Source organism: Nelumbo lutea, chromosome 5, assembly GCF_056320005.1.
Source record: "Nelumbo lutea isolate HS-2025 chromosome 5, American lotus-T2T, whole genome shotgun sequence".
Taxonomy (NCBI): domain Eukaryota; kingdom Viridiplantae; phylum Streptophyta; class Magnoliopsida; order Proteales; family Nelumbonaceae; genus Nelumbo; species Nelumbo lutea.
This window is the reverse complement of record NC_142688.1, coordinates 50,394,208-50,416,861: the sequence shown is the minus strand read 5'-3', so window position 1 is coordinate 50,416,861 and position 22,654 is coordinate 50,394,208. Positions and strand designations below refer to the sequence as shown.

General features: G+C 35.3%; 1 protein-coding gene across 4 annotated transcripts; it reads left to right on the top strand.

Annotated features, from left to right (window-relative positions):
- The first annotated feature begins 2,383 nt into the window (after positions 1-2,383).
- LOC148852317 (potassium channel AKT2/3-like) lies at positions 2,384-14,260 on the top strand. Of its 4 annotated transcripts, none has more exons than XM_088944816.1 (12): positions 2,506-2,907; positions 8,969-9,187; positions 9,283-9,708; positions 9,937-10,095; positions 10,206-10,263; positions 10,339-10,656; positions 10,992-11,231; positions 11,323-11,640; positions 12,076-12,264; positions 12,466-12,541; positions 12,648-13,220; positions 14,002-14,260. In XM_088944816.1, the coding sequence occupies exons 4-12, from the start codon at positions 9,959-9,961 to the stop codon at positions 14,130-14,132; spliced, it is 2,040 nt and encodes a 679-aa protein (XP_088800942.1). In that variant the 5' UTR covers positions 2,506-2,907; positions 8,969-9,187; positions 9,283-9,708; positions 9,937-9,958; the 3' UTR covers positions 14,133-14,260. The 4 variants fall into 4 exon arrangements, with proteins under 4 accessions (XP_088800941.1, XP_088800942.1, XP_088800940.1 ...); XM_088944817.1 differs by lacking the exon at positions 2,506-2,907 and adding an exon at positions 8,168-8,644; XM_088944815.1 differs by lacking the exon at positions 9,283-9,708 and having other exon boundaries at positions 2,384-2,907.
- Positions 14,261-22,654: the final 8,394 nt, after the last annotated feature.

Here is a 22,654-nt window from a genome sequence, read left to right as displayed (position 1 = left end):
GACGATAAACCTTATCAACACATTGCTCTCCTTCAAAAACGGAACAGATCTTATCCGCACAACCCAGAGATCCCGAAGTTCTTTCGTAAGGCCCATGACTACTCCATTATATAAGAACATAAAACCCCAAGGCAAAGGTACGTGTGATTATTTTACTCACTAGCATTTAAGCACTCAAATATTCAGCTCGCATCCACAATATAATACTAACTTAAGCATCGAAGAGACCTCGCCATGTTAACTACCCCGAATTCTTTGATTTACTATTTTATAGATTGATCCAATTCGCCACATAACTGGAACTTGCACCATCTAATTGTGTAACATGTGTTGTGGTGCAGGTTGGACCATCGTGGAAATGTTATTTGTCGCAATCACTACAATCAAAGACTCAACATTCAATTCACATCACATCCTCCTCCTCCAATAGACGGGAAGAGAACAAAAAAAAAAAAAAAACAATAAGAAAGATAAGGACCCAACATTCAATAATTTAAAAGATGGGTCCCACTCAAAGCCGACCTATTACTAATTGTGGTAATGGTATTTCTAGTAATAGCACTAAATTTCTCTATATAATTTTATTGAAATTTTCCATTGAAACTTTAATGCCAATATTTTAGTTTTGATATTTGTAATAATAATAATAATAATAATAATAATAATAATAATAATAATAAATCGGAGATTAACATATGCATCCACGTGCCAAAATGTTTTGTGACCCAAAAGAGCCTTGCGTGTTTTTCTCTTCTCTTTAAATTCATCAGCCAAATTTCAACCCCACGGCCCTAGCTAGTCATGTATCAGAATAAGGTCTCGTTTGTGAGTGCTTAAATTAAAAATAAATGCTTAAAAATAAGTGTTTATTCATATAAACATTTAATTATATTTGTCACCCACTTTTTTTAAGTGCTTATTATTTAAAATAAGCACTTATTTTATATTGAGCATTTGATAGTCATTTTTTCTAATAAGTATTTATGAATATTTTGTCCTTTATTTTCTTTCAGATAATCAAAATATATCATTTGAAAGTACTTTCATTAATACTTTTATAAAAGTACTTTTATGAAAACATTTTTATAAAAATACTCTTATGAAAGCATTTTTGTAAAAGCATTATTTTTAAAAACGTGAAGTCTTTTATGAAAGGACTCCAAAAAAACTTGAAGTGTTTACTATTTAATACTGGAGTCCTTTCTCATTTTTGTTTTTTTCTTTTTTATTCGGTTGAGCATATTTAAACAATACTGAATGTCATTTTGGTGTTTTATGCAATAGAAACGACATTAACTCGTTTTTGTCAGGTAGCATTTAATTGACATCAAATAAAAATATAAAATATGTATAAAACATTTAAAATTACTTTATATAATTCTAAGACATCGTCGAAGGGAATGATATCAAACATGACCTAATTAATTATATTGAAATATAATAACTTTGAACCACGAGTGTTCATTTGTTTGTTTGCAGTTGCATGTGCTTGTATGTATTTGATTATTATAAAAGAAAAAATATTCAGTTTCTTTGTCTTATTTGTATTTATTGAGGGATCATTATCTGCTGCAACCATAGTCTTCAACAGACCTGATATTGCCTCTGCAAATCTGTATCCTAAAATTTGAGCCTGAAAACTACGTATCTTGCATCATGTTCAAAGTAATCACTTTCTTAGGCTCCACTGGATTCGAGGATTGAACAGTTGGCCAATCCAAAGGGTCCCCTATCCTTTAATATGACCAGATCGAAATGGGTGTGTTTAGGTAAAGGTTTTATAAATTCTAAACCTTATTGGCCTCCTTAAGCCTCCCAACTTATACAGTCACCAAAACCCATAACAGTTTGGATTTTCAGAATCAAAACCCTTTTCTTACATGAAAATGCCAACCCCCCCCCCCAACCCTATCTTCCCCACATTTGATTGTGAATTGGTTGGATTAATGAATTGGCTCCAAGTCCCATATATAATTTCCTATTATTTCTCATTATATATAAACAATAAATAAGTAAAATAAAAAGTACAAACATCAAAATTTCTAATTATTCCATTAAAACATGTAAAAAGCACATAAACTATCAATTAAATTTATATATCATCCAACAATATGTAAGTTAGGGAAGATTAGGTTTTCTATTATCATACCCTACCCAATACCCACATGGGTTATACCCGCATCCACCCCAAAATCCATTTAAAAAAAATAACTACCAAACTACCACATGATGGCAAGCACCACTGCGTAGGGTAGAAACTGCCTTCTTAAAAAGAGTATAAGTACTAAAAAGAAGAAGATAGAAAAGGAATAACTGAATGATGGTAAATGTGGGTCCTCTCTGATGTGTATATATGCCACGCGTACGATGAAGGTATTTTAGCTTTCGAGAATGCAATCAATATTAGTGAGACAACATGTCTCTAACATGGAAAGACTAAACAGAGAAAAGAAACAAAGGGCTCTCATCCACATATAATCTCCCCACAATTTCATTTCAATCAATCAATGAAGATGTTTCCAACTTCTTGCTGGTTTTGAGTCACTATTAGGACCACCACCTACTGTCTGCAGCCATCAATATATCTTTTCGTTCTTGTTGATGGCATCTGATGTCTCACCATCTCTACCTGAGAAAATCTCTGACATGATCTTACAACTACTTAATGAGTTCTGTTCTTAAGCACATGGAAAGTAGTTTTGCTCCATGCAACCTTAGCTCCAGCTCTCAGAGAAAGATGGGTTTCTACCACTCAGAGATCCCACGCAGTGGAGATGATACTGTTGCATCTGTTAATCCTTACTACCTCTCAAAGATCATCCTCCCTCCTCTGGGTGATTCCGGTTCTAACCCAAATCAAATCCACTCCAGAGGATGGATCATCTCGCCAATAGATTCAAGATACAGGTCAGTTCATCATCTGTCTTCTGAGTACCTGTATATTACCTAGTTTATCACCAATGATCTGTATTTCCATTAAAAACCTAATACATAGACAATTTCATGAAAGTAGTACATAAACACGAGTATTCAACATGTGTTTCTCATTACAGTTATGCAGAGAAAAGGCCAGAAAACTAGTGACTTATCTCAAGTACTAGAGATTATCGGATTTCAGGCCATACAACACCCATACAGGACCTTGTACTAGCCAATTGAATATCATATTTCAACTCCATGTATATATCTGCATATCTGTACTCTCTCTACATATATTTAATTTGTATAAATATTAACAGAACCCACCTCATTATTTGACCGGTGAGCGGTGTTTACTTGATGAATGGACTCGTATTTTTCTTTCTTAATTTTTCTTTAAATTTACCCTTTTCACATAAAATTATTTGGGGTGATGGCGGTTTTTACACCCTATATCTGCTAAGAGTATCTCACCCTTGATTAATTGTCTCCATTTTTTTTTTTTTGAAAAGATAAAAGTAGCCTTATTCAGTAATTTTCATTGTTATAACCAGTGTTTTAAAAACAGACACCGAACTGTCCAGGTGGCAGGTCAGTGGTTCAGTTGTCCACGTCAAATGGGCCAATCCTTAGTGTAATAATTAAATAATAAAAAATATAAAAAATTAAAGAAAATACAGATATTAAGTACAAATAAATTTAATGAGAATCATTATTTCTTAATAATAGAAATAGCTAAAAGTACAGAAAAAACAGAGAGATAATGTCTAACCTGTAAGCTGCAAACTGATCAACAGTAAGTCGTCCAACCAACCAACCAAGCCATCGGGTCATTGACAAAAGTCAGCAGTTTTTTATTCTTTTCTTTTTGTTTTTTTCAAGTAAACTATTTGGAGCTGAAACAGATCCAGCAATCTGACCAGGCGATGGATTGATTGGTAATTCAACCAGCTGATTTGACCACGGCTTGAAAATATTAGTTATATAACTAAGAATTTTCAACAGGAGAGATGTCCCAATTGTGAAAAACTAACCATTAAAATTAATCATTAAAAGCTCGACCTGACCCAACCCAAAAAAACAGGGTTAGGGTCTCATATTTGCTATCGAATGTGAAAATGACCCAACCCGAAAAACTGGGTTGGGTCATGGGTCAATCCGTTGACCCGATTGTTAAGTCTAATTGGGATTATTTATGTATTGTTAGAAGTTTCCACTCTTTAATTTTTACTATTTAGTTTTTACTTTTTATTATTTACTCTTTAAATTGTTAAATGTTCAAGTTTTTTATTTTATATTTGGAATTTTAAGGTTAATTCTATTAATTTTGACATTTTTCATTTATTTTTTTATTTTTTAAAATTTCAATTATTTTTTGGGATGACCTGAATCGACCCATGGGTCAACCTTAACCCGAATATTTAAAGTTAGGGTCTAGCATTTGACAATCCAACCCAACCCGAAATTAACCCGAAATACTTTGACCCAACCAAAACCCGACCCACCCAACCCAATTGCCAAGTATCATCATTTTAATTTTAAACAGCAAAAGAAAGGTAGTTTATCTTTGGTAAAGAAAATAGAGAACTAGGAAGATCGTTGATTGGTAGCAAGTTGAAATGTTGCAGTCCATCATGCACATGGGTGGGCCCCCGGATCTGCTGGTTACCTATGGTTTGTAACCGATGCTAGATCCCCAATTAAACAAAGACACTTGGATACCCATGTTAGATACATTAAGCGTGTGAACTAGGGGTGATGATGGGTTGGTTAAATTCAGTTCTATGGCAGAACCTAGAACTTACAACCTATCTTGAGAAAGTTGGTTCTGACTTTGGTGGTTTTGAGGTCGGTTTCAGGGTCTACCTGTGTAACTTGTTTTTATATTTTACTCTCTCCTTTCAAAAAATAAAAAAAAAAAAGCATATTCTTTAAAACTTGATTTTCAATAAATATAAATGCAGATTTTAAAACTTAAATTATCTTTATTGATTAAATTGTGTATCTTATATGTAGATTATCATTATATAGTTCAAAACATATAATTTTAAATTTAAATTTTGTAACTATTATCTTTTACATTACTTATTGTGCATATTCAAATATTAAAATGAAAAGAAATGATCAAATCACCTAAATAACTCAATGGTCAAGTTAGACCATGTCCTTTGTAATTAACCATGAGTGTTAGGATACAAATCTTCACATCCCTAAAAGTATTTTGGGATTTATTTCAAGGCAAGTTCGATTCCAAGGTAGATTCCACCAAGGTCAGTTTCACCAAGGTCAATCAAGGCTGGTTCATTAGGTCGGTTCAGGTGGGGTAAACCCCTAGACCTTGGAATCGGCTTGAGCGGGGGTCAATTCCAAGAATTTGTAACAAGACGTACCCTGTGACAAATTGGGCAGAGTCAATTCGAGGTTGATTCGATGTCAGTTCCATTCAGTTCTGAGTAAAACCCACCCATTTTCTCACCCCTAATGTGAACTATAAAAGAAAAACATTTACTTTCTTTTCTGTCCTTTTTGTCACAAAACCGAAACCCCAAAGTTCTCTCTCTTTCCTGCCCTCTCTTTCTTCTGCAATTCCTTCTCTTCCCTTTGGACTAAAGAGTTGAAGGCCACTATTCTCTACCCTACTTTGTATTTTCTGCCCTCTCTTTGCAACCTCCCCAACTTTTGAAAAAGATAACTTGATGCTTGCCACCATTGCAGAGTTTCTCCACTCTTGCTTGGTTTTCACATGCTATAGAAGTTTGCCTTGGTTTAGTTAACCTCCACACTATCCCATCTAAGTTTTCACATGCCACCATTGTAAGATGCATTTGGGCCCTGTTCAGTTTTGGGGAAGTTACTTGTCCATGTTTTTTTATTTCCCAGGTAAATAAGACAATGAATGTTTTGGTCATAAAAAACTATTATTAAAAGGGGCAGTTTTGTCCCATCCAAGTGTTGACAACTTTCCCCCATATGAAAAAATTATTTACCCACTTAGGAGCTTAGGGAAAATAAATTTTCCATTGATCCCGCACAAATCTGATAAAAGAACATAGGCATCTTGGTCAATGGGAACCAATATCCCATTGACCAACTTTCCCTCCTCTCAAATCCAAAAAAAAAAAAATGAACAGGCCCTTGATAGTTAATGTTCACTACAGTCTTATCTAATGGAATTGCTCATGAGTTTGATCCTATCTAAAGTTAGGATATCACAAAGAGTTATACTAGCATGTGAGAACCATAAGGTATAGGAAAATCTCAGCCTCTCATTTCATGGTAACTGAGGTTATCAAGGGAAACCTAGGGGACATTTGTTTTTCGGATTTTGAGAGGGGGAAAGTTTGTCAATAGGATTTTGTCTCCTATTGACAGAGATACCTATGTTCTTTTTTTCATATTTATGTGGGGACTATAGAAAATTTATTTTCCCTCGCTTACCTGTATACCCATCTCGTATGCAGGTAAATTTCCCACTTAGAAGGAAAAATTGTCAATACTTGAATGAGACAAAAATGCCTCTTTTAAAATATTTTTTTTATGAATAAAACAATCATCTTATTTAACTAGCTAAGAAACAAAAGAACATGTATAAATGCAATTACCCAATTGATTATATCACCACAATTCTTATTTCATAATATACAAAAAAAAAAAAAAACGTGTTTTAACATTCTAATTTAATTATTAAAAGCCATCACATACTTTTGATCTCACATGGGTATGAAACATGTCTCCAGGTTTTAATCGGGGATCTAAGCATTGGATAGAAACTATAAATAACTAACAAATCCCGAGGCTGTGGGACTGTACCACATGCCTCTCAATTTTATACATGTCACAGATCTTTTTGTACTATCATCATAGAAACTTGAATTGTATTGATTTATTGCATGTACCAGCTTGGGTGGCAACTCAGAAGGGCTACATGCTCTTGCTGGACCAATTATTGTCGATCTGATGGTAGCCCTTGTACTGGATGGTCCATGAGAGCCCCACCTCTTTAAATCACCCACAATGAACGGTATAAACGGGGGTACATCAACATTGAAAAGACAAAACTTCCCTCTATTTTATGATGAAATAAATTAATAGTTGGGGCTAATTTAGCCTTTTTAAAACAATGGGTGGGTTGTTGACTATGTAGTATTGTACTCATCAACCAAAATCTAGGAAACATAAACGTTTTAAATTTTCTATAGCCAATGAATGGTAACATTAGTTAATAAATTTGCTCAGTTTTGCCTCATTGCATGTCTCTCTTGTGGGCACCACAGGCATGGAAAAAGTAAAGAGGGTCAGCAATCAAATGAAACCAGGTCTTTAAAATCTATACATGATCATCGAGCAAAGTAACAGAGAGTGAGAATTTTGATAAAAGGCAAATCGATGGAGAAAGATCAAGGGCTCCAGGAACCCAACATGTGGCCATTTCTGAATCAATTTAATTATGATGGCTCTAGCATCAAAAGTTTCCAATTTTATTATATCAGCCTTTGTATCGCTATAAGGCCACCACCCACTTGCTCTGTTGCCCAGAGCCTCATCTCATACCACCATTATTCCATGAAGTTGTCTCATTTTGTCCTTCGTCTTCAATTCAGAGAAATGATCATGTACTGCTACGATGATAATGCGCAAAGAAATAAAATCAATTTATTTGCTTTCAATTATTGAGACACTTGAATCTTCAGACTTCAGAGTTCAGAAGCTTGAAAAGGAAAAACAGTAAAATTGCAATTCTGGAGTTCTCTCTTTCTCTCCCCCTCTCTCTCTGACACCTCCCTCCCTCTACCCTACCCTACACATGACAATGTACTTGATCTTTTGCTCTAATCAACAACAAAAGCAGTGTACGTCTCTTCTGATTTCTGACCTTCTGTTTCATTTTCACCTCTAAAAAGCTTAACTCTACATCAGAAATTACAACCCCCTCTCCCCTTCCTCTACTCTCATCCCACCAGACTTTCAATCAAACCTCACCTACCAATTGTAACTGCAATCAAATGTGAGTACCCACACCCACCAGTGAAACATCTCAACATCAAATTTCTTTGGTTTTATTTGTTTTTTTCTGTATATTCTTTCAGTGGTTATTGCTTGGTTTTATTGTGAAATTTTGGGTTGACAAGCATGAGAATATAGATTCCAAAGAGAGGTCAGCCTTCCAGGCCACTCTCCCAAGACTCCAAATAGTTGGGACCGTGACATTTTTTTCTATATATCTCTTTTCTCTGTTAGTCATTTCTTTACGTAACCAGACACTTCCTCTTAAAGCTTTTCCTTGGTCTTACCTTGGCTCCAATCACTCAATCAAGATCTTTCCACAAGGATCTAAGAGACTCCATATCAAATGCTTTACTACTACTACTACAATGGTGAATGCTCATTAGTATGTTAAGTGTCAAAGCCTCGAAGTCAGTACAAAGGGTGAAGTCCAAACTCATTAGAGTCTTGTTTTCAAGAGGCTGCAAAGCATGGCTGGTTCAGACATTATTACTTCTAGCTGTGGAACCCCAGAAGACTACAATGACATTGAGTCTGGCATCTCTCCCAAGCCTCTCAACCAATCTAAGTTCGTCCTGCCTAAACTCAGGAATGTCGACACGGTTACAGTTGCTAGAAAAGTTGGACCTCTTTTCCTCATTCCTCCACTGGGAGTCTCGACCTATGATGAGAACCAAAACTCCGGAGGAGGCATCATCTCCCCAATGGATTCCAGATACAGGTTATTATATATGTAACCCATTATTACTTCTAATGAGCACTCTCTTCAGTCTTCTATATATAAATACGTATTCTGCATGAGGTAAACTTTGAGCTCTATCGAGTGTTCAATATGAACTAGTGAAGATTAGGGATGATTGAGGCGGACACTGACTTGATTTACTGCGTTTTCCAACTTATGATTACAAATTTTTACTTCCATTTTGCTTAGTTTCTTTTGTTAAAGTGTATAAAATATTGGCAATTTTTTTGAGTTGCTGCTCTATTTAGAAATTCAGGTCCTCTGTTTATACAATCTGATGCATATATTTTTTGGCTCTTTCAGATGCTGGGAGACCTTTATGGTGTTTTTGGTAGCTTATTCGGCATGGGTTTACCCATTTGAGGTTGCATTCTTTAAGGCCTCTCCCACAAGAGGACTCTACATAGCAGACAACATTGTTGACCTGTTCTTCGCCACTGATATCATTCTAACATTTTTTGTGGCTTACATTGATCCAAGAAGCCAGCTTCTAGTTAGGGATTCCAAAAAAATTGCCATGAGGTTTGCTGATTCCTCAAAATTTCTATATATATTCTTGTTTTCATCATACAATAACAAATTTTAGTGAGGTTTCAGATCTTCTGTTCTGATTGCAGGCAACTCTTCATTACTACATAAGGGGCTCGGTGAAAGAAAAATATTGCAATTCACCTCTGTGTTGAATGTTTCCATTACTCCTTTGTTATTAGTCTGACTGATTTTGGCATTGGAAGTAGTTCCTGAAATGAGTAGATTCAATGGCTCAGGCCGGCAAAACTCTGCCAGCTCTGGCCAAGGACAGCACAAGATCCGGACCCTCAACACATGGATCAATACTCTTCTTCAGTCTTTATGGAAAAACCCATCTCATGACTAGGCACATTGATCAAATTATTAGGTTCAAGCTGGGGCTTTACTTTAATCCAATATAATTCATTCATTAGCAAACTTTAAAAGTTATACTTGGTTCATAGGTGCAAACCAAACTGTCCCTAAAGGTTACTCAGGACAGTCCAGGCTGTTTAACTCCTTGACCCCATCAGGTGACTTGAATATCTTTTAAAAGAACTTCTAGAGTAATAGATGGGTAGCTAAGTAAATGTAACTGACGATGCAAGTGAATATTCATGTATATAAATTACCAAACTATTCTTTCACTGCAGTTGTTTAGATATGGGAAGCAATTACAATTACCACTTCCAATATGTTTGAGAACCTTGTAATTCTAATATATATTAGCTTTATGACACTGGTTTTATGCTGTTTGCCAGATACCTCTCAACATGGTTTGTCATGGATATCGCTTCTACAATCCCCTTTGAAGCTCTGGGACACTTGTTTACAGGAAAATCCAAAGTGGGTCTCACTTACTGCCTGCTGGGATTGCTCCGGTTTTGGCGGTTAAGAAGGGTCAAGCAACTCTTCACAAGGTGATTGTTTATCCCTGTAAAGATGAGAGAATTACAGAGTTCATGCCCTCTCTAAGGATTCTTTAATTGAAATTTTTAGTCCTTTGCTTAATTGTATACATTTTTTGCAGGCTTGAGAAGGACATAAGGTTCAGCTATTTCTGGATAAGATGTGCTAGACTTATATCTGTAAGTAAATTTCATTTGGGTATAGCTTTTTAAGAGTGTACAGAATCATGAAAGAAATAGTAAATATTGGTTCAGGTTACATTGTTTATGGTGCATTGTGCCGGATGCGTCTATTATTTGCTGGCTGACCGCTATCCACATCAAGGGAGGACATGGATTGGCTCAGTGATTCCTAATTTTAGAGAAGCAAAACTTTGGACCAGATACGTTTCGTCCATTTACTGGTCCATCACTACCATGACTACTGTTGGTTATGGTGACCTACATGCTGTTAACTCCATGGAGATGATTTTCAACATATTCTATATGCTCTTCAACCTAGGCCTTACAGCCTACTTGATTGGAAATATGACCAATTTAGTTGTTGAAGGAACTCGTCGAACAATGGAATTTGTAAGTCCAGTTAGTTTCCACATGCTTTATCAAAGTATAATTTAGCATAATTAATTTTTCTATATTAAGATATGATGGATTCCATCAGTACTAAATTGATAAATGCCTTGCTATACTAAAACTTTAATAAACTTGGTAGATTTCTTAAAGATTATTAGTTATACTAATTTGGTTGAGGGAGACAATTATTACTGTTCACAAAGTTGGACTGTAATAGTTAGCACAGAACCCATTCAAGTATACAGGCTTTCAAACTATAAAGAATCATTTATAGTATTGGCCTTACAAGCTGAGTTTCCTTTCTGGGTTTTACTGAATCATATGATTCATTGCAGAGGAACAGCATACAAGCAGCTTCTAGCTTCGTGTGCCGAAACCATTTACCTCCAAGGTTGAAAGAGCAAATATTGGCATACATGTGCCTAAGATTTAGAGCTGAAAGCTTGAACCAGCAACAATTAATGGAACAACTTCCAAAATCAATCTGTAAAAGCATCTGCCAACATCTATTCCTACCAACAGTGGAGAAAGTATATCTTTTCAAAGGTGTATCGAGAGAAATATTATTGCTCCTGGTGAGTATTTTGGGTTCTTGGTTTCTGTTTGGCCTAATTATCTTATGTCCACCTAATAATCTCTCGTTAATGAGTTCTACAAACTGAACAGGTTGCAAAGATGAAGGCTGAGTATATCGCACCTAGAGAGGATATCATAATGCACAATGAAGCACCAGACGATGTTTATATAGTTGTATCTGGTGAAGTAGAGATAATTGACTATGAAATGGAGAAAGAAAGAGTTGTAGGTACACTGCGAACTGGTGACATTTTTGGGGAAGTTGGTGCGCTCTGCCTAAGACCTCAAAGCTTTACATTTAGAACAAAGACATTATCTCAACTCCTGAGGTTAAAAACATGTGCCTTGATGGAAGCCATGCGTGCCAAAGGACAAGATAACAAACTCATTCTTAAGAACTTCCTTCAGGTAAGTAAGCAATGAGACACAAGAATGGTAATGTACATTGGGCTAGCTTTGAGTTGGGATAGAAATATACATCTGAAACCTGACAAAGATCTTTACCAGATTAAGCAAAGCCAACCTTACCCCAAGAAGCCAAGAAGGTATATGACAAGGCAATCCTGATTCCTTATTTGATTGAGGACCCATAGTCCAAACCCCATCTAGTTGGATTTATATGGGTTTAGTAAATGACTTATCTTTTAGAGATTAGTCATTATATACTTTGCGAAATCCATTAAATGGCTGTTTTCTGTTTTATAAACTAAAAAACAAAGCTGCAGTTATTGAATTCATCCAATTCAACCGTTATTGAACACCCCTGATTTGCCAATTCTATTGATGTGGGATAAATTAATTCTGCCAAGTTTAGTTACTCAGCTTCAATATGATGCATTGCAGCACTACAGGGAGCTTAAGGACCTCAATATCCATGACATGCTAATTGAGAATGGAGAAGGTGATGGTGAGCCCAACATGGCTGTCAACCTATTGACTGTAGCAAGTTCTGGTAATGCTGCCTTCCTAGATGAGCTTCTAAGGGCAAGGTTGGATCCTGATATCGGGGACTCCAGAGGAAGAACCCCACTTGTAAGTTCTAATTGTTATCTTCTAAAATCTAGAAAATCTTAAACTTGATATATAGAATATGGACACTCAAAAAGAAAACGGATAGTTGAACCTGCTGGTAGACCTTTTTAGGGTCCTTCCTGTTGAGAACCATGACTATTCTAAAGAATGAATTATACTTTGGGAGTTTATTTATATTTTACTTTCTTATGGCATCACCAGCATATAGCAGCATCAAATGGACATGAAGAGTGTGTCTTGGTCCTCCTCAAGCATGCTTGCAAGGTAAACATAAAAGGTAATATGCCTTCTTTTCCAACTTTTTATAGTTCTTTTCCTAGTTCCTATTATGCGTCTAATTTTGGTTTTCTTTCACCAACATGATCATGTATCACTGGTTACAGATGTAGATGGGAACACTCCCCTATGGGATGCAATTGCAGCCAATCACCATTCTATTTTCAGGATCCTATACCATTTTTCCTCCATTTCTGATCCCTACACTGCCGGGGAACTTCTCTGCACAGCAGCAAAAAGAAACGATCTTTCAACAATGAAGGAACTCTTGAAACATGGATTGAACATTGAATCCAAAAATCATGATGGATTCACTTCTCTACAGATCGCCTTGAATGAGAACTATAATGACATGGTAAACCTCCTGGTTATGAACGGTGCCAAGGTTGATCAGGCACATCAGAGTGGGTTTCCTGCAGCAAGTTTGAATGAAATGGTGCAGAAAAGAGGGGTGGGCCATTGTATTACAATACCTGAAACTCTAATACATGATCTATCAGTGAGTTACAGAAAAATGCAAGAAGAAAAAGAGTCTAGTGAGGGAAAATCCAAAGGTGAGAATTTTCTGAGGGTGAGCATATATAAAGGGCATCCTTTAGTGAGGAAGTACACAATTGCAAGTGATTCTGGGAAGCTCATTAAGCTGCCAAGCTCAATGGAAGAGCTCAAAAACATTGCAGGTAACATCAGGAGGCCTTGTCTATCATCCACAGTTACTAGACCCTAAGCAGCTCTGAACCCACTTATTTTGATGCTGCCAGGCAGCATTATGTAATGAGCAGTCAATAGGAAAAAGCTTTAGTGGAGACAGCCATGGTTGGACTGACCCAACTGAAACTCTCAGTAGGCTGGACCATGGGTGCATTGTGATAAATATATAATGGGGCCAATCTATTGTTAACATAAAATATAACTTGAGCTGTGTTTGGTTGACCCAGCTGAAAATGGGCAGTCCAGTGCAAAAGGCTCCCGCCAATGCAGGGTCTGGGGAGAGGGACAGATGTAGACAGCCTTACCCTGTACATACAGAGAGGCTGTTTCCAAGTCATCCCATCTGAATATATACATATGATACCATATATTCATCTGGTATCTGGTCCCCTCATAATTTGTATCAAATGGTCTTGATGGTTTAGCTATGTCAAATATCAGCATAATCAGGTAATCTTTTACCATCTGATTTTGGCATCATTCATAGAGCTGCTTATTAATTTCAAGAAAAACTTCTCCCCCTCGAATTAATGCAGTAAAATTATATGGCTATAGTCTTCTGTATATGATATTTTTGGATCAACTGATAGACTAGGTTGGACTCATCTGGTGATTTTTGTCTCTACCAACCTAGCTAGTTTGTTTAGGTGATACTACTATCTGGCTCATCTAAATAATCCATTCTTATTAGATTGATTGCTGAGGTAAAAGAGATTATGGAAATGACTTCTGCTTTTCATTTATTAACAGGTGAGAAATTTGCTTTTGACTCAAAGAATGCAATTATAACAAATGAAGAAGGTGCAGAAATCGACTCCATTGAAACGATAAGGGATAATGATAAGCTTTTCATAGTTGAAAATACAGTTTGTACAAATTAATTAATCTTCAGAATCTTAGATGATTATGCAAATCGCCTTTCAACTTCAAAGAAGGAAAGGACGCTATTCTTCTCACTTGTGTCTTCTTGAAATAATGAATTTCAATTTTACTCATGCTTCACATATAACCAATAGGAGCAAAGTTTGAACTTGTTTCCAATTGATGGCTGTAAAAAACTTCATTTCAGCACATTTTGTAATAATTGATTTCAGTGTTGGTGGCAAATTTAGGGGGTCTTCTACAACATAAATGATTTTGTTTTCATTCGCTTTCTAAAAATTCCATTATCATAAAATTTGAAAACACATTCTTGGACTGTGTTTTTCTTTTGAGATGCAAAAAAAGTTGGTTTTGTTTGAAAAAGGAAGAAAAAAACATTCATGTTTTTAGAAGCAATCAAAATCACCAGATGAAACATGCTTTTCAAACCAGAAATTTAAGAATCAGTCTTGGAAACAAAAAACACATACAAACCAATCACATGTTTTCTGTGTTTTTATTATAAGAGGCAGTTTTTTTCAAACTATCAGCTATAGTTTTTATTTGTTTTTGGAACTCACAACAAGAAAAACAGCTTACATTGAAGAAGACCCTTTATTATATTGGCAATATCATGTGTACTAATTATTTGCTAAAACCAAAACCAATACTTTTCTTAAGGACATTGAGAGATTAGGGTTGTCATCAACATTAAGTGACAACCAATCAGTAAATACTACATGGAAATACAGAAGCAGAAGATTTTTAAATCCTACAAGTTTTCTTGTTGATTTTCAATAATAACCCCTCCCCCTCCCCCCAAATTCAAGGAAACTTTTAAAAGTTTTACACAATTGGTTTGAACTTTGAACCTTATACAATGTTCTAAGCAAGATTAATTAGATGTTCTTCCCACAAAATTAGATAAAAAATGATGTAATCCCTACTGCCAGTTTACTCGTATAAATGCAATAATGGTATTACTCCAAGGGTCATGACCCAATGTTGGTCCATTCTATCCAGGGTCTTTGGAGTAGGGGTGTCAATCAACTGGTTTTGGATTGGATCCAATCCGATTCAAACCTTATCAAAAATTGGATTTGGACGGTCCATTATAATTATTGGATTGGGCCAATCCAAAATAAATTGGTCCATGTTCTTATTGGTCTGAATTGGATCTAAACCAAATTTCCAATAATCCGATCATGAGGCCAAACCCATGTCCAAGTTGAAACCGATCAAAATTGAAGCTGGCATAAAATCAATTTTATGAAAGTACTTTTACGAAAGCACTTTTACAAAAGCACTTTTATAAAAGTAATTTTATGAATAGTATTTTTATGAAATCACTTTTATAAAAGTACTTTTATGAAAGCGCTTTTACAAACGTACTTTTTTGAACTTTTACAGAAGCAGTTTTGAAAAGCACTTTTACGAAAGCACTTTAATACAAGTACTTTTACACAAAAGCACTTTTATGACATCACTTACACAAAAGAACTTTTACGGAAGTACTTTTATAAAAGCACTTTTACGGAAGTACATTTATAAAAGTACTTTTACGAAAGCATTTTTATGGAAGTACTTTTATAAAAGCACTTTTATGAAAGCGCTTTTATGAAAACTTTTACGAAAGCACTTACAAAAGTACTTTTATAAAAGCACTTCTACGAAAGTACTTTTACAAAAGTACTTTTAGAAAGTACTTTTATAAAAGCACTTCTACTGAAGTACTTTTATAAGAGTACTTTTGTCAAAGCACTTATACAAAAGTGCTTTTTCAATGCTAAAAGAGTTTTTTGTAATTTTCAGATTTTCTTCATTTTAATATATTTTTGTAATTCTTTATATAATTTTTGGTATTTCATTCGATTTGGATTGGATCCAATACAGTCAATTTACATTTTAATGGATTGGATTGGTTTTGGTTTGTATTGATCCAGTCCATTTGTAAGTAGACTCACATTGGACTGGATCGAGTTGGACCAAATCCAGTCCAATTGACACCTCTACATGAGAGGATAGACTGGATACATAGAACTGAATTCCAGATTTTTTTTTTCACAAGGTGGCCACTCTCAAATTTAAACTCACGTTTTCAAGCTTGTTAGCCTGAGATGTTACCATGCATTGCACCAACCAATGGCCCCTAAAATTGATTAAACCACTAAAAAATGTCTTACAATTGGATCACAAGCCAGTTTGATTTATGCCAAAGTCTATGGTTTCAGGTTTTAGAAGCAGATTAGCGATCGAGGGCCCGTGCGATAAACGAGTTTTGTTAATCAAAAAAGAAACAATCAAGACTTATAACAAATTGAAAGAATCAAAAGGATGGTCTAATCAGTTTGCCAAAAACTAAAATAAACTATAATGGGAATGGCCAAAACAAAGTTAATTTATTATTTAAAATAAATTCTTATTTAAATAATTTTATTATTAGTATTATTATTATTATTTAAATAATCTGTTTTTATGATTAATGTTTTATTTGTTATTATTACTGAAATCAATTTTTTATTATCAATATACTTATTATAATAATAATAATTATAATTTATTATTAGTATGATTATGTTTAAATAATAATTTAAGTTATTAATAAATAATATTTTATTATTATTACTAATATTATTTTTTACTATTATTATTATTATTATCATGTGTAGCATACGGGTCTTAATGGACCCGTTTTGGTTGTCTTCTTTACCTGGTCGTTAAGACGGGTATCGGAATGACCCGAATCAGTTTCTTTACTCATTTTTAATGATTTTTTCTTTTTCTTTTCTTTTTTTTTTTTTTTGTTGTTTCAAAACCTATGCATTTGTAAGAGTTAAAAAGTGAGTTTGATCTCGTACCTGATGTTTGGAAGAGTTTACAACCTTGAAACTTTGAAACTGCTGAAACTGAAACGTCTACAACCTTGCAAGCTTTCAACCTGGAACAACCAAAAACTTATAAGAGTCAGTAACTTGCCAGCCTGTTCAACCAAAAAACCTGCAGCTTTTGAAGAGTAGAAAACCTGGTAGCAAAAATGTAAGCAAACCTGTTAAACCTGTAATAAAAAATATAAGCAAACCTGCAACTTTTGAAGAGTAGAAAACCTGAAAGAGAATGCTAAAATGCCTCAAACTTACACAGTCAACTTGCTGGTGGCTGAAAATATTTTGCAATATCTGAAAATATTGCAGATGTTTGGGCTTCCAAGGGTTCAGTTGTGAGGTTGAGAGGAAGAAGTTCGGTTGAGATGTTTTGTCTCCCAAACAACCCAAGAAGCAGTTGAGACGTTTGGGCTTCCAAGGGTTCGGTTGTGAGGTTGAGAGGAAGAAGTTCGGTTGAGATGTTTTGTCTCCCAAACAACCCAAGAAGCAGTTGAGACGTTTGGGCTCCCAAGGGTGTCTTTGGGAACTCAAACACCCGATCCTAAGTGACGTGGATCTATTAAGTAAGCTCCCAAGTTAATCAAAACGCAGCAATGTGCCAGCTCAGCACATTGCCTTTTAGCATATTGATATAGATTCATGGGATCAAATCCCTCAACCAGAATTTGGGATTTGGGGGAGGGCTAACCTCTTTATGTGGCCCATTTTCCTAGGCAAAGAAGCCATCTCAACGTTGAAGGGAGAAACCAGTAATTGGATCATAACTCAAAGATTCTAATCTCTGCCATCAGCATGTAGGTTCCAATATAATAAAGAAGATACCTTTGGCTTTGAATTGTTAACATTCTTTAGTTTATGAGAAGCCCCTCTGCTGGCTAAACCGTCTGCACTCCGCAGCTAGCTTCTTCGTATGTAGGCATGCACTTAAGAATTAGGATGCACTACAATGGATCGAGATCAACCCAAACCTAACCCAATTGTATAAAATAGATATGGGATGGGCCTAAGCCCAATTTCAGTTAAAGGAGATCTTGCCCAAATCCAACCCACTGAAACTAGATTGGGTGCCACACCAGATCAGCCCAAGTGTAGCCCTACCCAAATCATGTATGGTATCAAAAGAAATGGTGCCAACTCCCAAGTATGGGCATTTTTCTTCAGTAATTCCTGTTTCACCATGTAGTCCACTCAGCAGAGATCAATTTTCTGAAACCAAATTCCCATCCATGGGTAGATCCTAATAACAGAGCTCCTTTTTTTTGGTGGAAAATAACAGAGCTCCTTGATCACTGGGAGTGCAGTCATATGGTCCTAGGTTTTCCCAACTTGTCACATTTCAACAGAAGATGGAGAAATTTTCATAAAGAACCCTTGGGTTATAGGTTTCCTTTTTGTTTTTTGTTTTTTTTTTATATCTCCTTAATTTTAATTTCCATTGCTTCCTTGGTCCAGTTTTGAAAACACTGCTTATTATCTTCTGTAGGAATTCAAGGTCTCGTATGAATATGAAATATCTTTAAAACTTGAGGGATGAAGGAATTATTTGTAAAATCATTTAACAGGATAAGTGTTCTTGACTTTCTTTCCCAACTAGAACACTGGAGTTGACCTAGAACTAAACCAATAGAGTTCAGTGCACTTACAAGTCAAGAAGTTAAGAGCTAAAACTATAGCTCCTCAAGAGATTTCAAATATGAAAGAAATACAGAAATAATTGATAAAACCTTAAAAAATAAATAGTGATTTCAAGATAAAGCAAGTTTTTGGATTTTCTCCTGTCAAACTTCAAAGTTGGTGTTGTACATGATCAAATTTGTTTCTGCATATTGGAACTATTATATTAACAAAAATAAATTACTACAATCTTTAATTAGTTAAAGAAGAACATGTAGACAATAAGTTAACCTAGACAAAAAGGTGGAAGAATATTATAGAGAGATCAAGGAGATGGAATCATGGAAAGAAGAGAAGCCAAGAGAATTCTTTCAGACATCACCAACAATAAGAAGGGAATGCATATATCAAAGATGACACGAAAGGGATAGAATGTGGCGGAAGATAGCTCTAGTGCCAAAAATTTTCTGTAAAATCTACCATATGGGTGAATGCTAATATTAAGGGGGAACCCGTTCTCAATATGCACACTGGGAAAATTTAAAATTTTTTCTTTGGCTATTTATGGTAGAGGGGAATGAACATTAACTCTTGTAATTAGGGGTGCCAATTGGGCTGGATTTGGTCCAATCCGATCCAATCCAATGTGAGTCTATTACAAATGGACCAGGTCTAATCCAATCCAATTCAACGAATGTTTTGGGCCATTTTGGACTGGTCCAATTCAATGTTTGGACCATCCAATCTGTTCAAATTTGTTTTGATTTAGATTAGTTTCAACTCATATCCGGTTCATTGACACCTATATTCTTATCTTATATTAATGGACCAGATATTGGCTTAACCCAACCCAATCCAATATAAATTTATTATGGACGGATCAGGTCCAATCCAATCTATTAAATATTTTGGACTGGATTGATCCAATCCAATATATCTTGTTGGTCCATCCAATCTGTCCAAATTAATTTTGGACTGGATGGGTCCAAAACCAGTCCATTGACAGCCTTACTTGTAATTAACATTCAACAATACAGTTTTCACCATCACAATCTGAACCTTATCCCATTCCATTTTGCTCAGTGTGTATCCATTGTTAAATTATAAATCCTTAAATAATTTCTTACTAGTTCAACTCATCTCCTTTTCAGCCTGCCCCTAGCTCTTCTAATCCCTTCAAACTACTTCCTCTTATGTGTTCTGTAATACCCAAAAAGTGTGGATGAAAGTAGGGGAAAGTTACCTAAAACCTAAACAGATACCTCAATAGCGGATTGATGGGAGGGAATTAGCATAAACAATAACAAAGGTAGTACTGGGAGAAACTATCTTCAAATCCTTCTAATAATTTTGTCCATGTGGCTAAGGAAAAATGAATACAACTTCAAATTTCCAAGTGAAAGACCCAAGGCCCACTAATATCTTAGAAAAGGCCCACACTGCAGTTTCAGAATTCCTCCAATTTCATAACATCAACACTAGAAAACTGATTATCTGTGGAAAGGAAGAATTAGAATGATCAAATAGGCCCCTCCCCTTCCCCACTGCAATTGGTTTTGATAAATCAGTGGAAGCAGTTGTGACGTAGACATAGGAGTTCTAGAAAGAGACACCATAGGTAGACTGTAGAGTTTGTTGGCTCAAGCAAAGGATTCAGTGAACAGTGGTTAGAAGCAGACCTGCACCTAACACTATTGATAGCTTAGCTGGAAAGACCTCTCAATCCTGAGAACAATTGTACACACATGCAAGAAAGAAGAAGACAACAATATCTAGGTGAAGATCGCCCACAAGAATGAAAAAGGAAATCGAACGTGGTTGTCATTGTCATTAAATGCAGAGAACCTAGAGATGACAACAAACTCAACAAGGGAGAGCTGTAGAGGCCTTAACTTCAGAACCATTGAAGGCCTCTCCAGATTGTTTAATCATGAATTCTGTTGGTCCTTCAAAAACCAATTTTCTAGTCTGAAGATGTGGGAAACAATGTGAACCCATCTTTTCTAATGGGTTTTGAAAACAACTCCTCACCAAGAGAATTTATTACAAGTATAACTCAAAGATGATGTTAAAGAAAAGTTCTAGTCATCTACTCATCTTAAGTCCTTTACTTTGACTGTCCTCAACAGTGATAATCCATCTCCACATGTTTATGTTTTGTTGAGTATGAATAATGGGGCTAGTTAGCTTTTGAGCACACACTGACACTGTCATAAAAACAGTGCTATATATGCCAGCTGGTAAAGCAATCGTTTGACATGAATCCAAAGTGTAGTTGTTGCAATATATTAGAGATGGATTTATGGACTTCTGCTTAACATTAGAACTAGAATGGACAACTACTTATTGACAATAAAGATTAAAGAATCAAACAATATACATAAGCTTATTGATGGGTCAGTGAGTACCAGTCTATATATATTGATCATTACACAACCAAACCCAAAAAAATACAGCTATGTACAACTTAATATCCTCCATTTGGACTGAAACTTGATGAAAAATTTGTAAAAGAAAAACAACATGGAATTTACTTTTTTTTGAGAAATAAAAAAAATAAATAAAACTGTTGAGATCAAAACTTTTGAATAGAAGTTGGTCCCCTCCACTGGGAGTGAAGTTTGGGGTTTAAAGAAAAAGAATTGGGTGTGGATCTGAATCTCCACCAAAACATGGAAAAGAATAGGGTCTGGTTCTCAATCTCTTGTTAAAATTGTAATGAGTCTTAACTTTTACAAGCAGATCTATGAATTTCTTTAAAAGATAGGAAAAGGTTGCAAAAAATAATTTATTTTCCTCATAGTTTGCATGATTTTTATGGTAAGAATAACCATATACGATATATCCATAGATAATCCATCAATCTATGGATCCATCAACATGATTTATATAAAAAAATATTGGATTTATCTTCATTTTTAGTAATACAAAATAGTTATTTTAAAAAACAAAAATTTTAAATTGCACTTGCACATGGCTTCTGTCTCGGATTTGTCACTCATGGATCTTCTATCATTCTCGTGAACCTAATATACTTTTGACATTTGGCTAACTTTAACTGGATATGGGACAAAATGACCATATTCATGTAGAAAGCGATAAGGGCAGAAGACAAGCAGATAGCAATATCCATTCGTGTGTTAATTAGATGGCATCAGCACGTATATGCGTGACAAGAGCAAGATGGAGACCAATGACCACACACTTTCAACTTGTGAACTGGCAAAGGAACCTGGTCTCTCTCTCTCTTTCTTGGTACATGTGATGCAGCTTTGGCCCCCCTCAGGGGGTGGGGTGCCATATTCTAAACACAGTTAGTGATACACGTGTAGGTTCATTGGAATTCATTACAGAGTCCACATTTACTGACCACAAGACTGTACGATTGTACATCGGAAATATTTTTTAGGGAAAATGACTGTTCAACCCACTTCTCAATTTTTAACCCCACCATACAGGTGAAATAAATCCTGATCCGTATACAGGATGCGATTTATAGAGGAGCTACTAATAAGCTATGAGGACTATAATTTCAGAATTCTGCGTGGACTGCAATGTATTCCGCATTTTTTATACTTTTTATTTCGATTGATAGAAAAATATTTCCAATATAAGTCTATAATTCTTGTGCATAGGATGTGGCCAACATTTTATAATCAACAGATCCAAACTCTACGCAAAGAATTTGTGCTTCAGTGGGTTTGAATCTGCGTGGATTTGAACATGTAACCAACTGAAACTACTGGGTCATTGGCCCTTTATGTGCAAACATGGAGAAGGTTAATTACATTGTTCTAAATCGTCTTATATAGAAAACCGATCTCTTTTATATATCAATATATCAACTTTTGGTATAAAAAAGCTAAAACATCAAACAAATAGGGATGCAAATGGATCAGATGGGTATGACAATGTTAGGAGCTGATTCGATCCAATCTAAAGAATCTCATAAGTATGGATTTGAATTTGAATCTGATGAAGCAGTTGAATTTTTGGATCTGATCCGATCCTATTTAAATTTTTTAAAAAATTAATAAATTATTAAA

What these genes read in the sequence shown, in the direction of transcription:
- LOC148852317 (XM_088944814.1), top strand. Translation starts at nt 8,394, where the DNA reads ATGGCTGGTTCAGACATTATTACTTCTAGCTGTGGAACCCCAGAAGAC. An exon ending in GATGTGCTAGACTTATATCT is followed by an intron (nt 10,264 to 10,338) that starts GTAAGTAAATTT and finishes ATATTGGTTCAG; the next exon opens with GTTACATTGTTTATGGTGCA. An exon ending in AGAGCTCAAAAACATTGCAG is followed by an intron (nt 13,221 to 14,001) that starts GTAACATCAGGA and finishes ATTTATTAACAG; the next exon opens with GTGAGAAATTTGCTTTTGAC.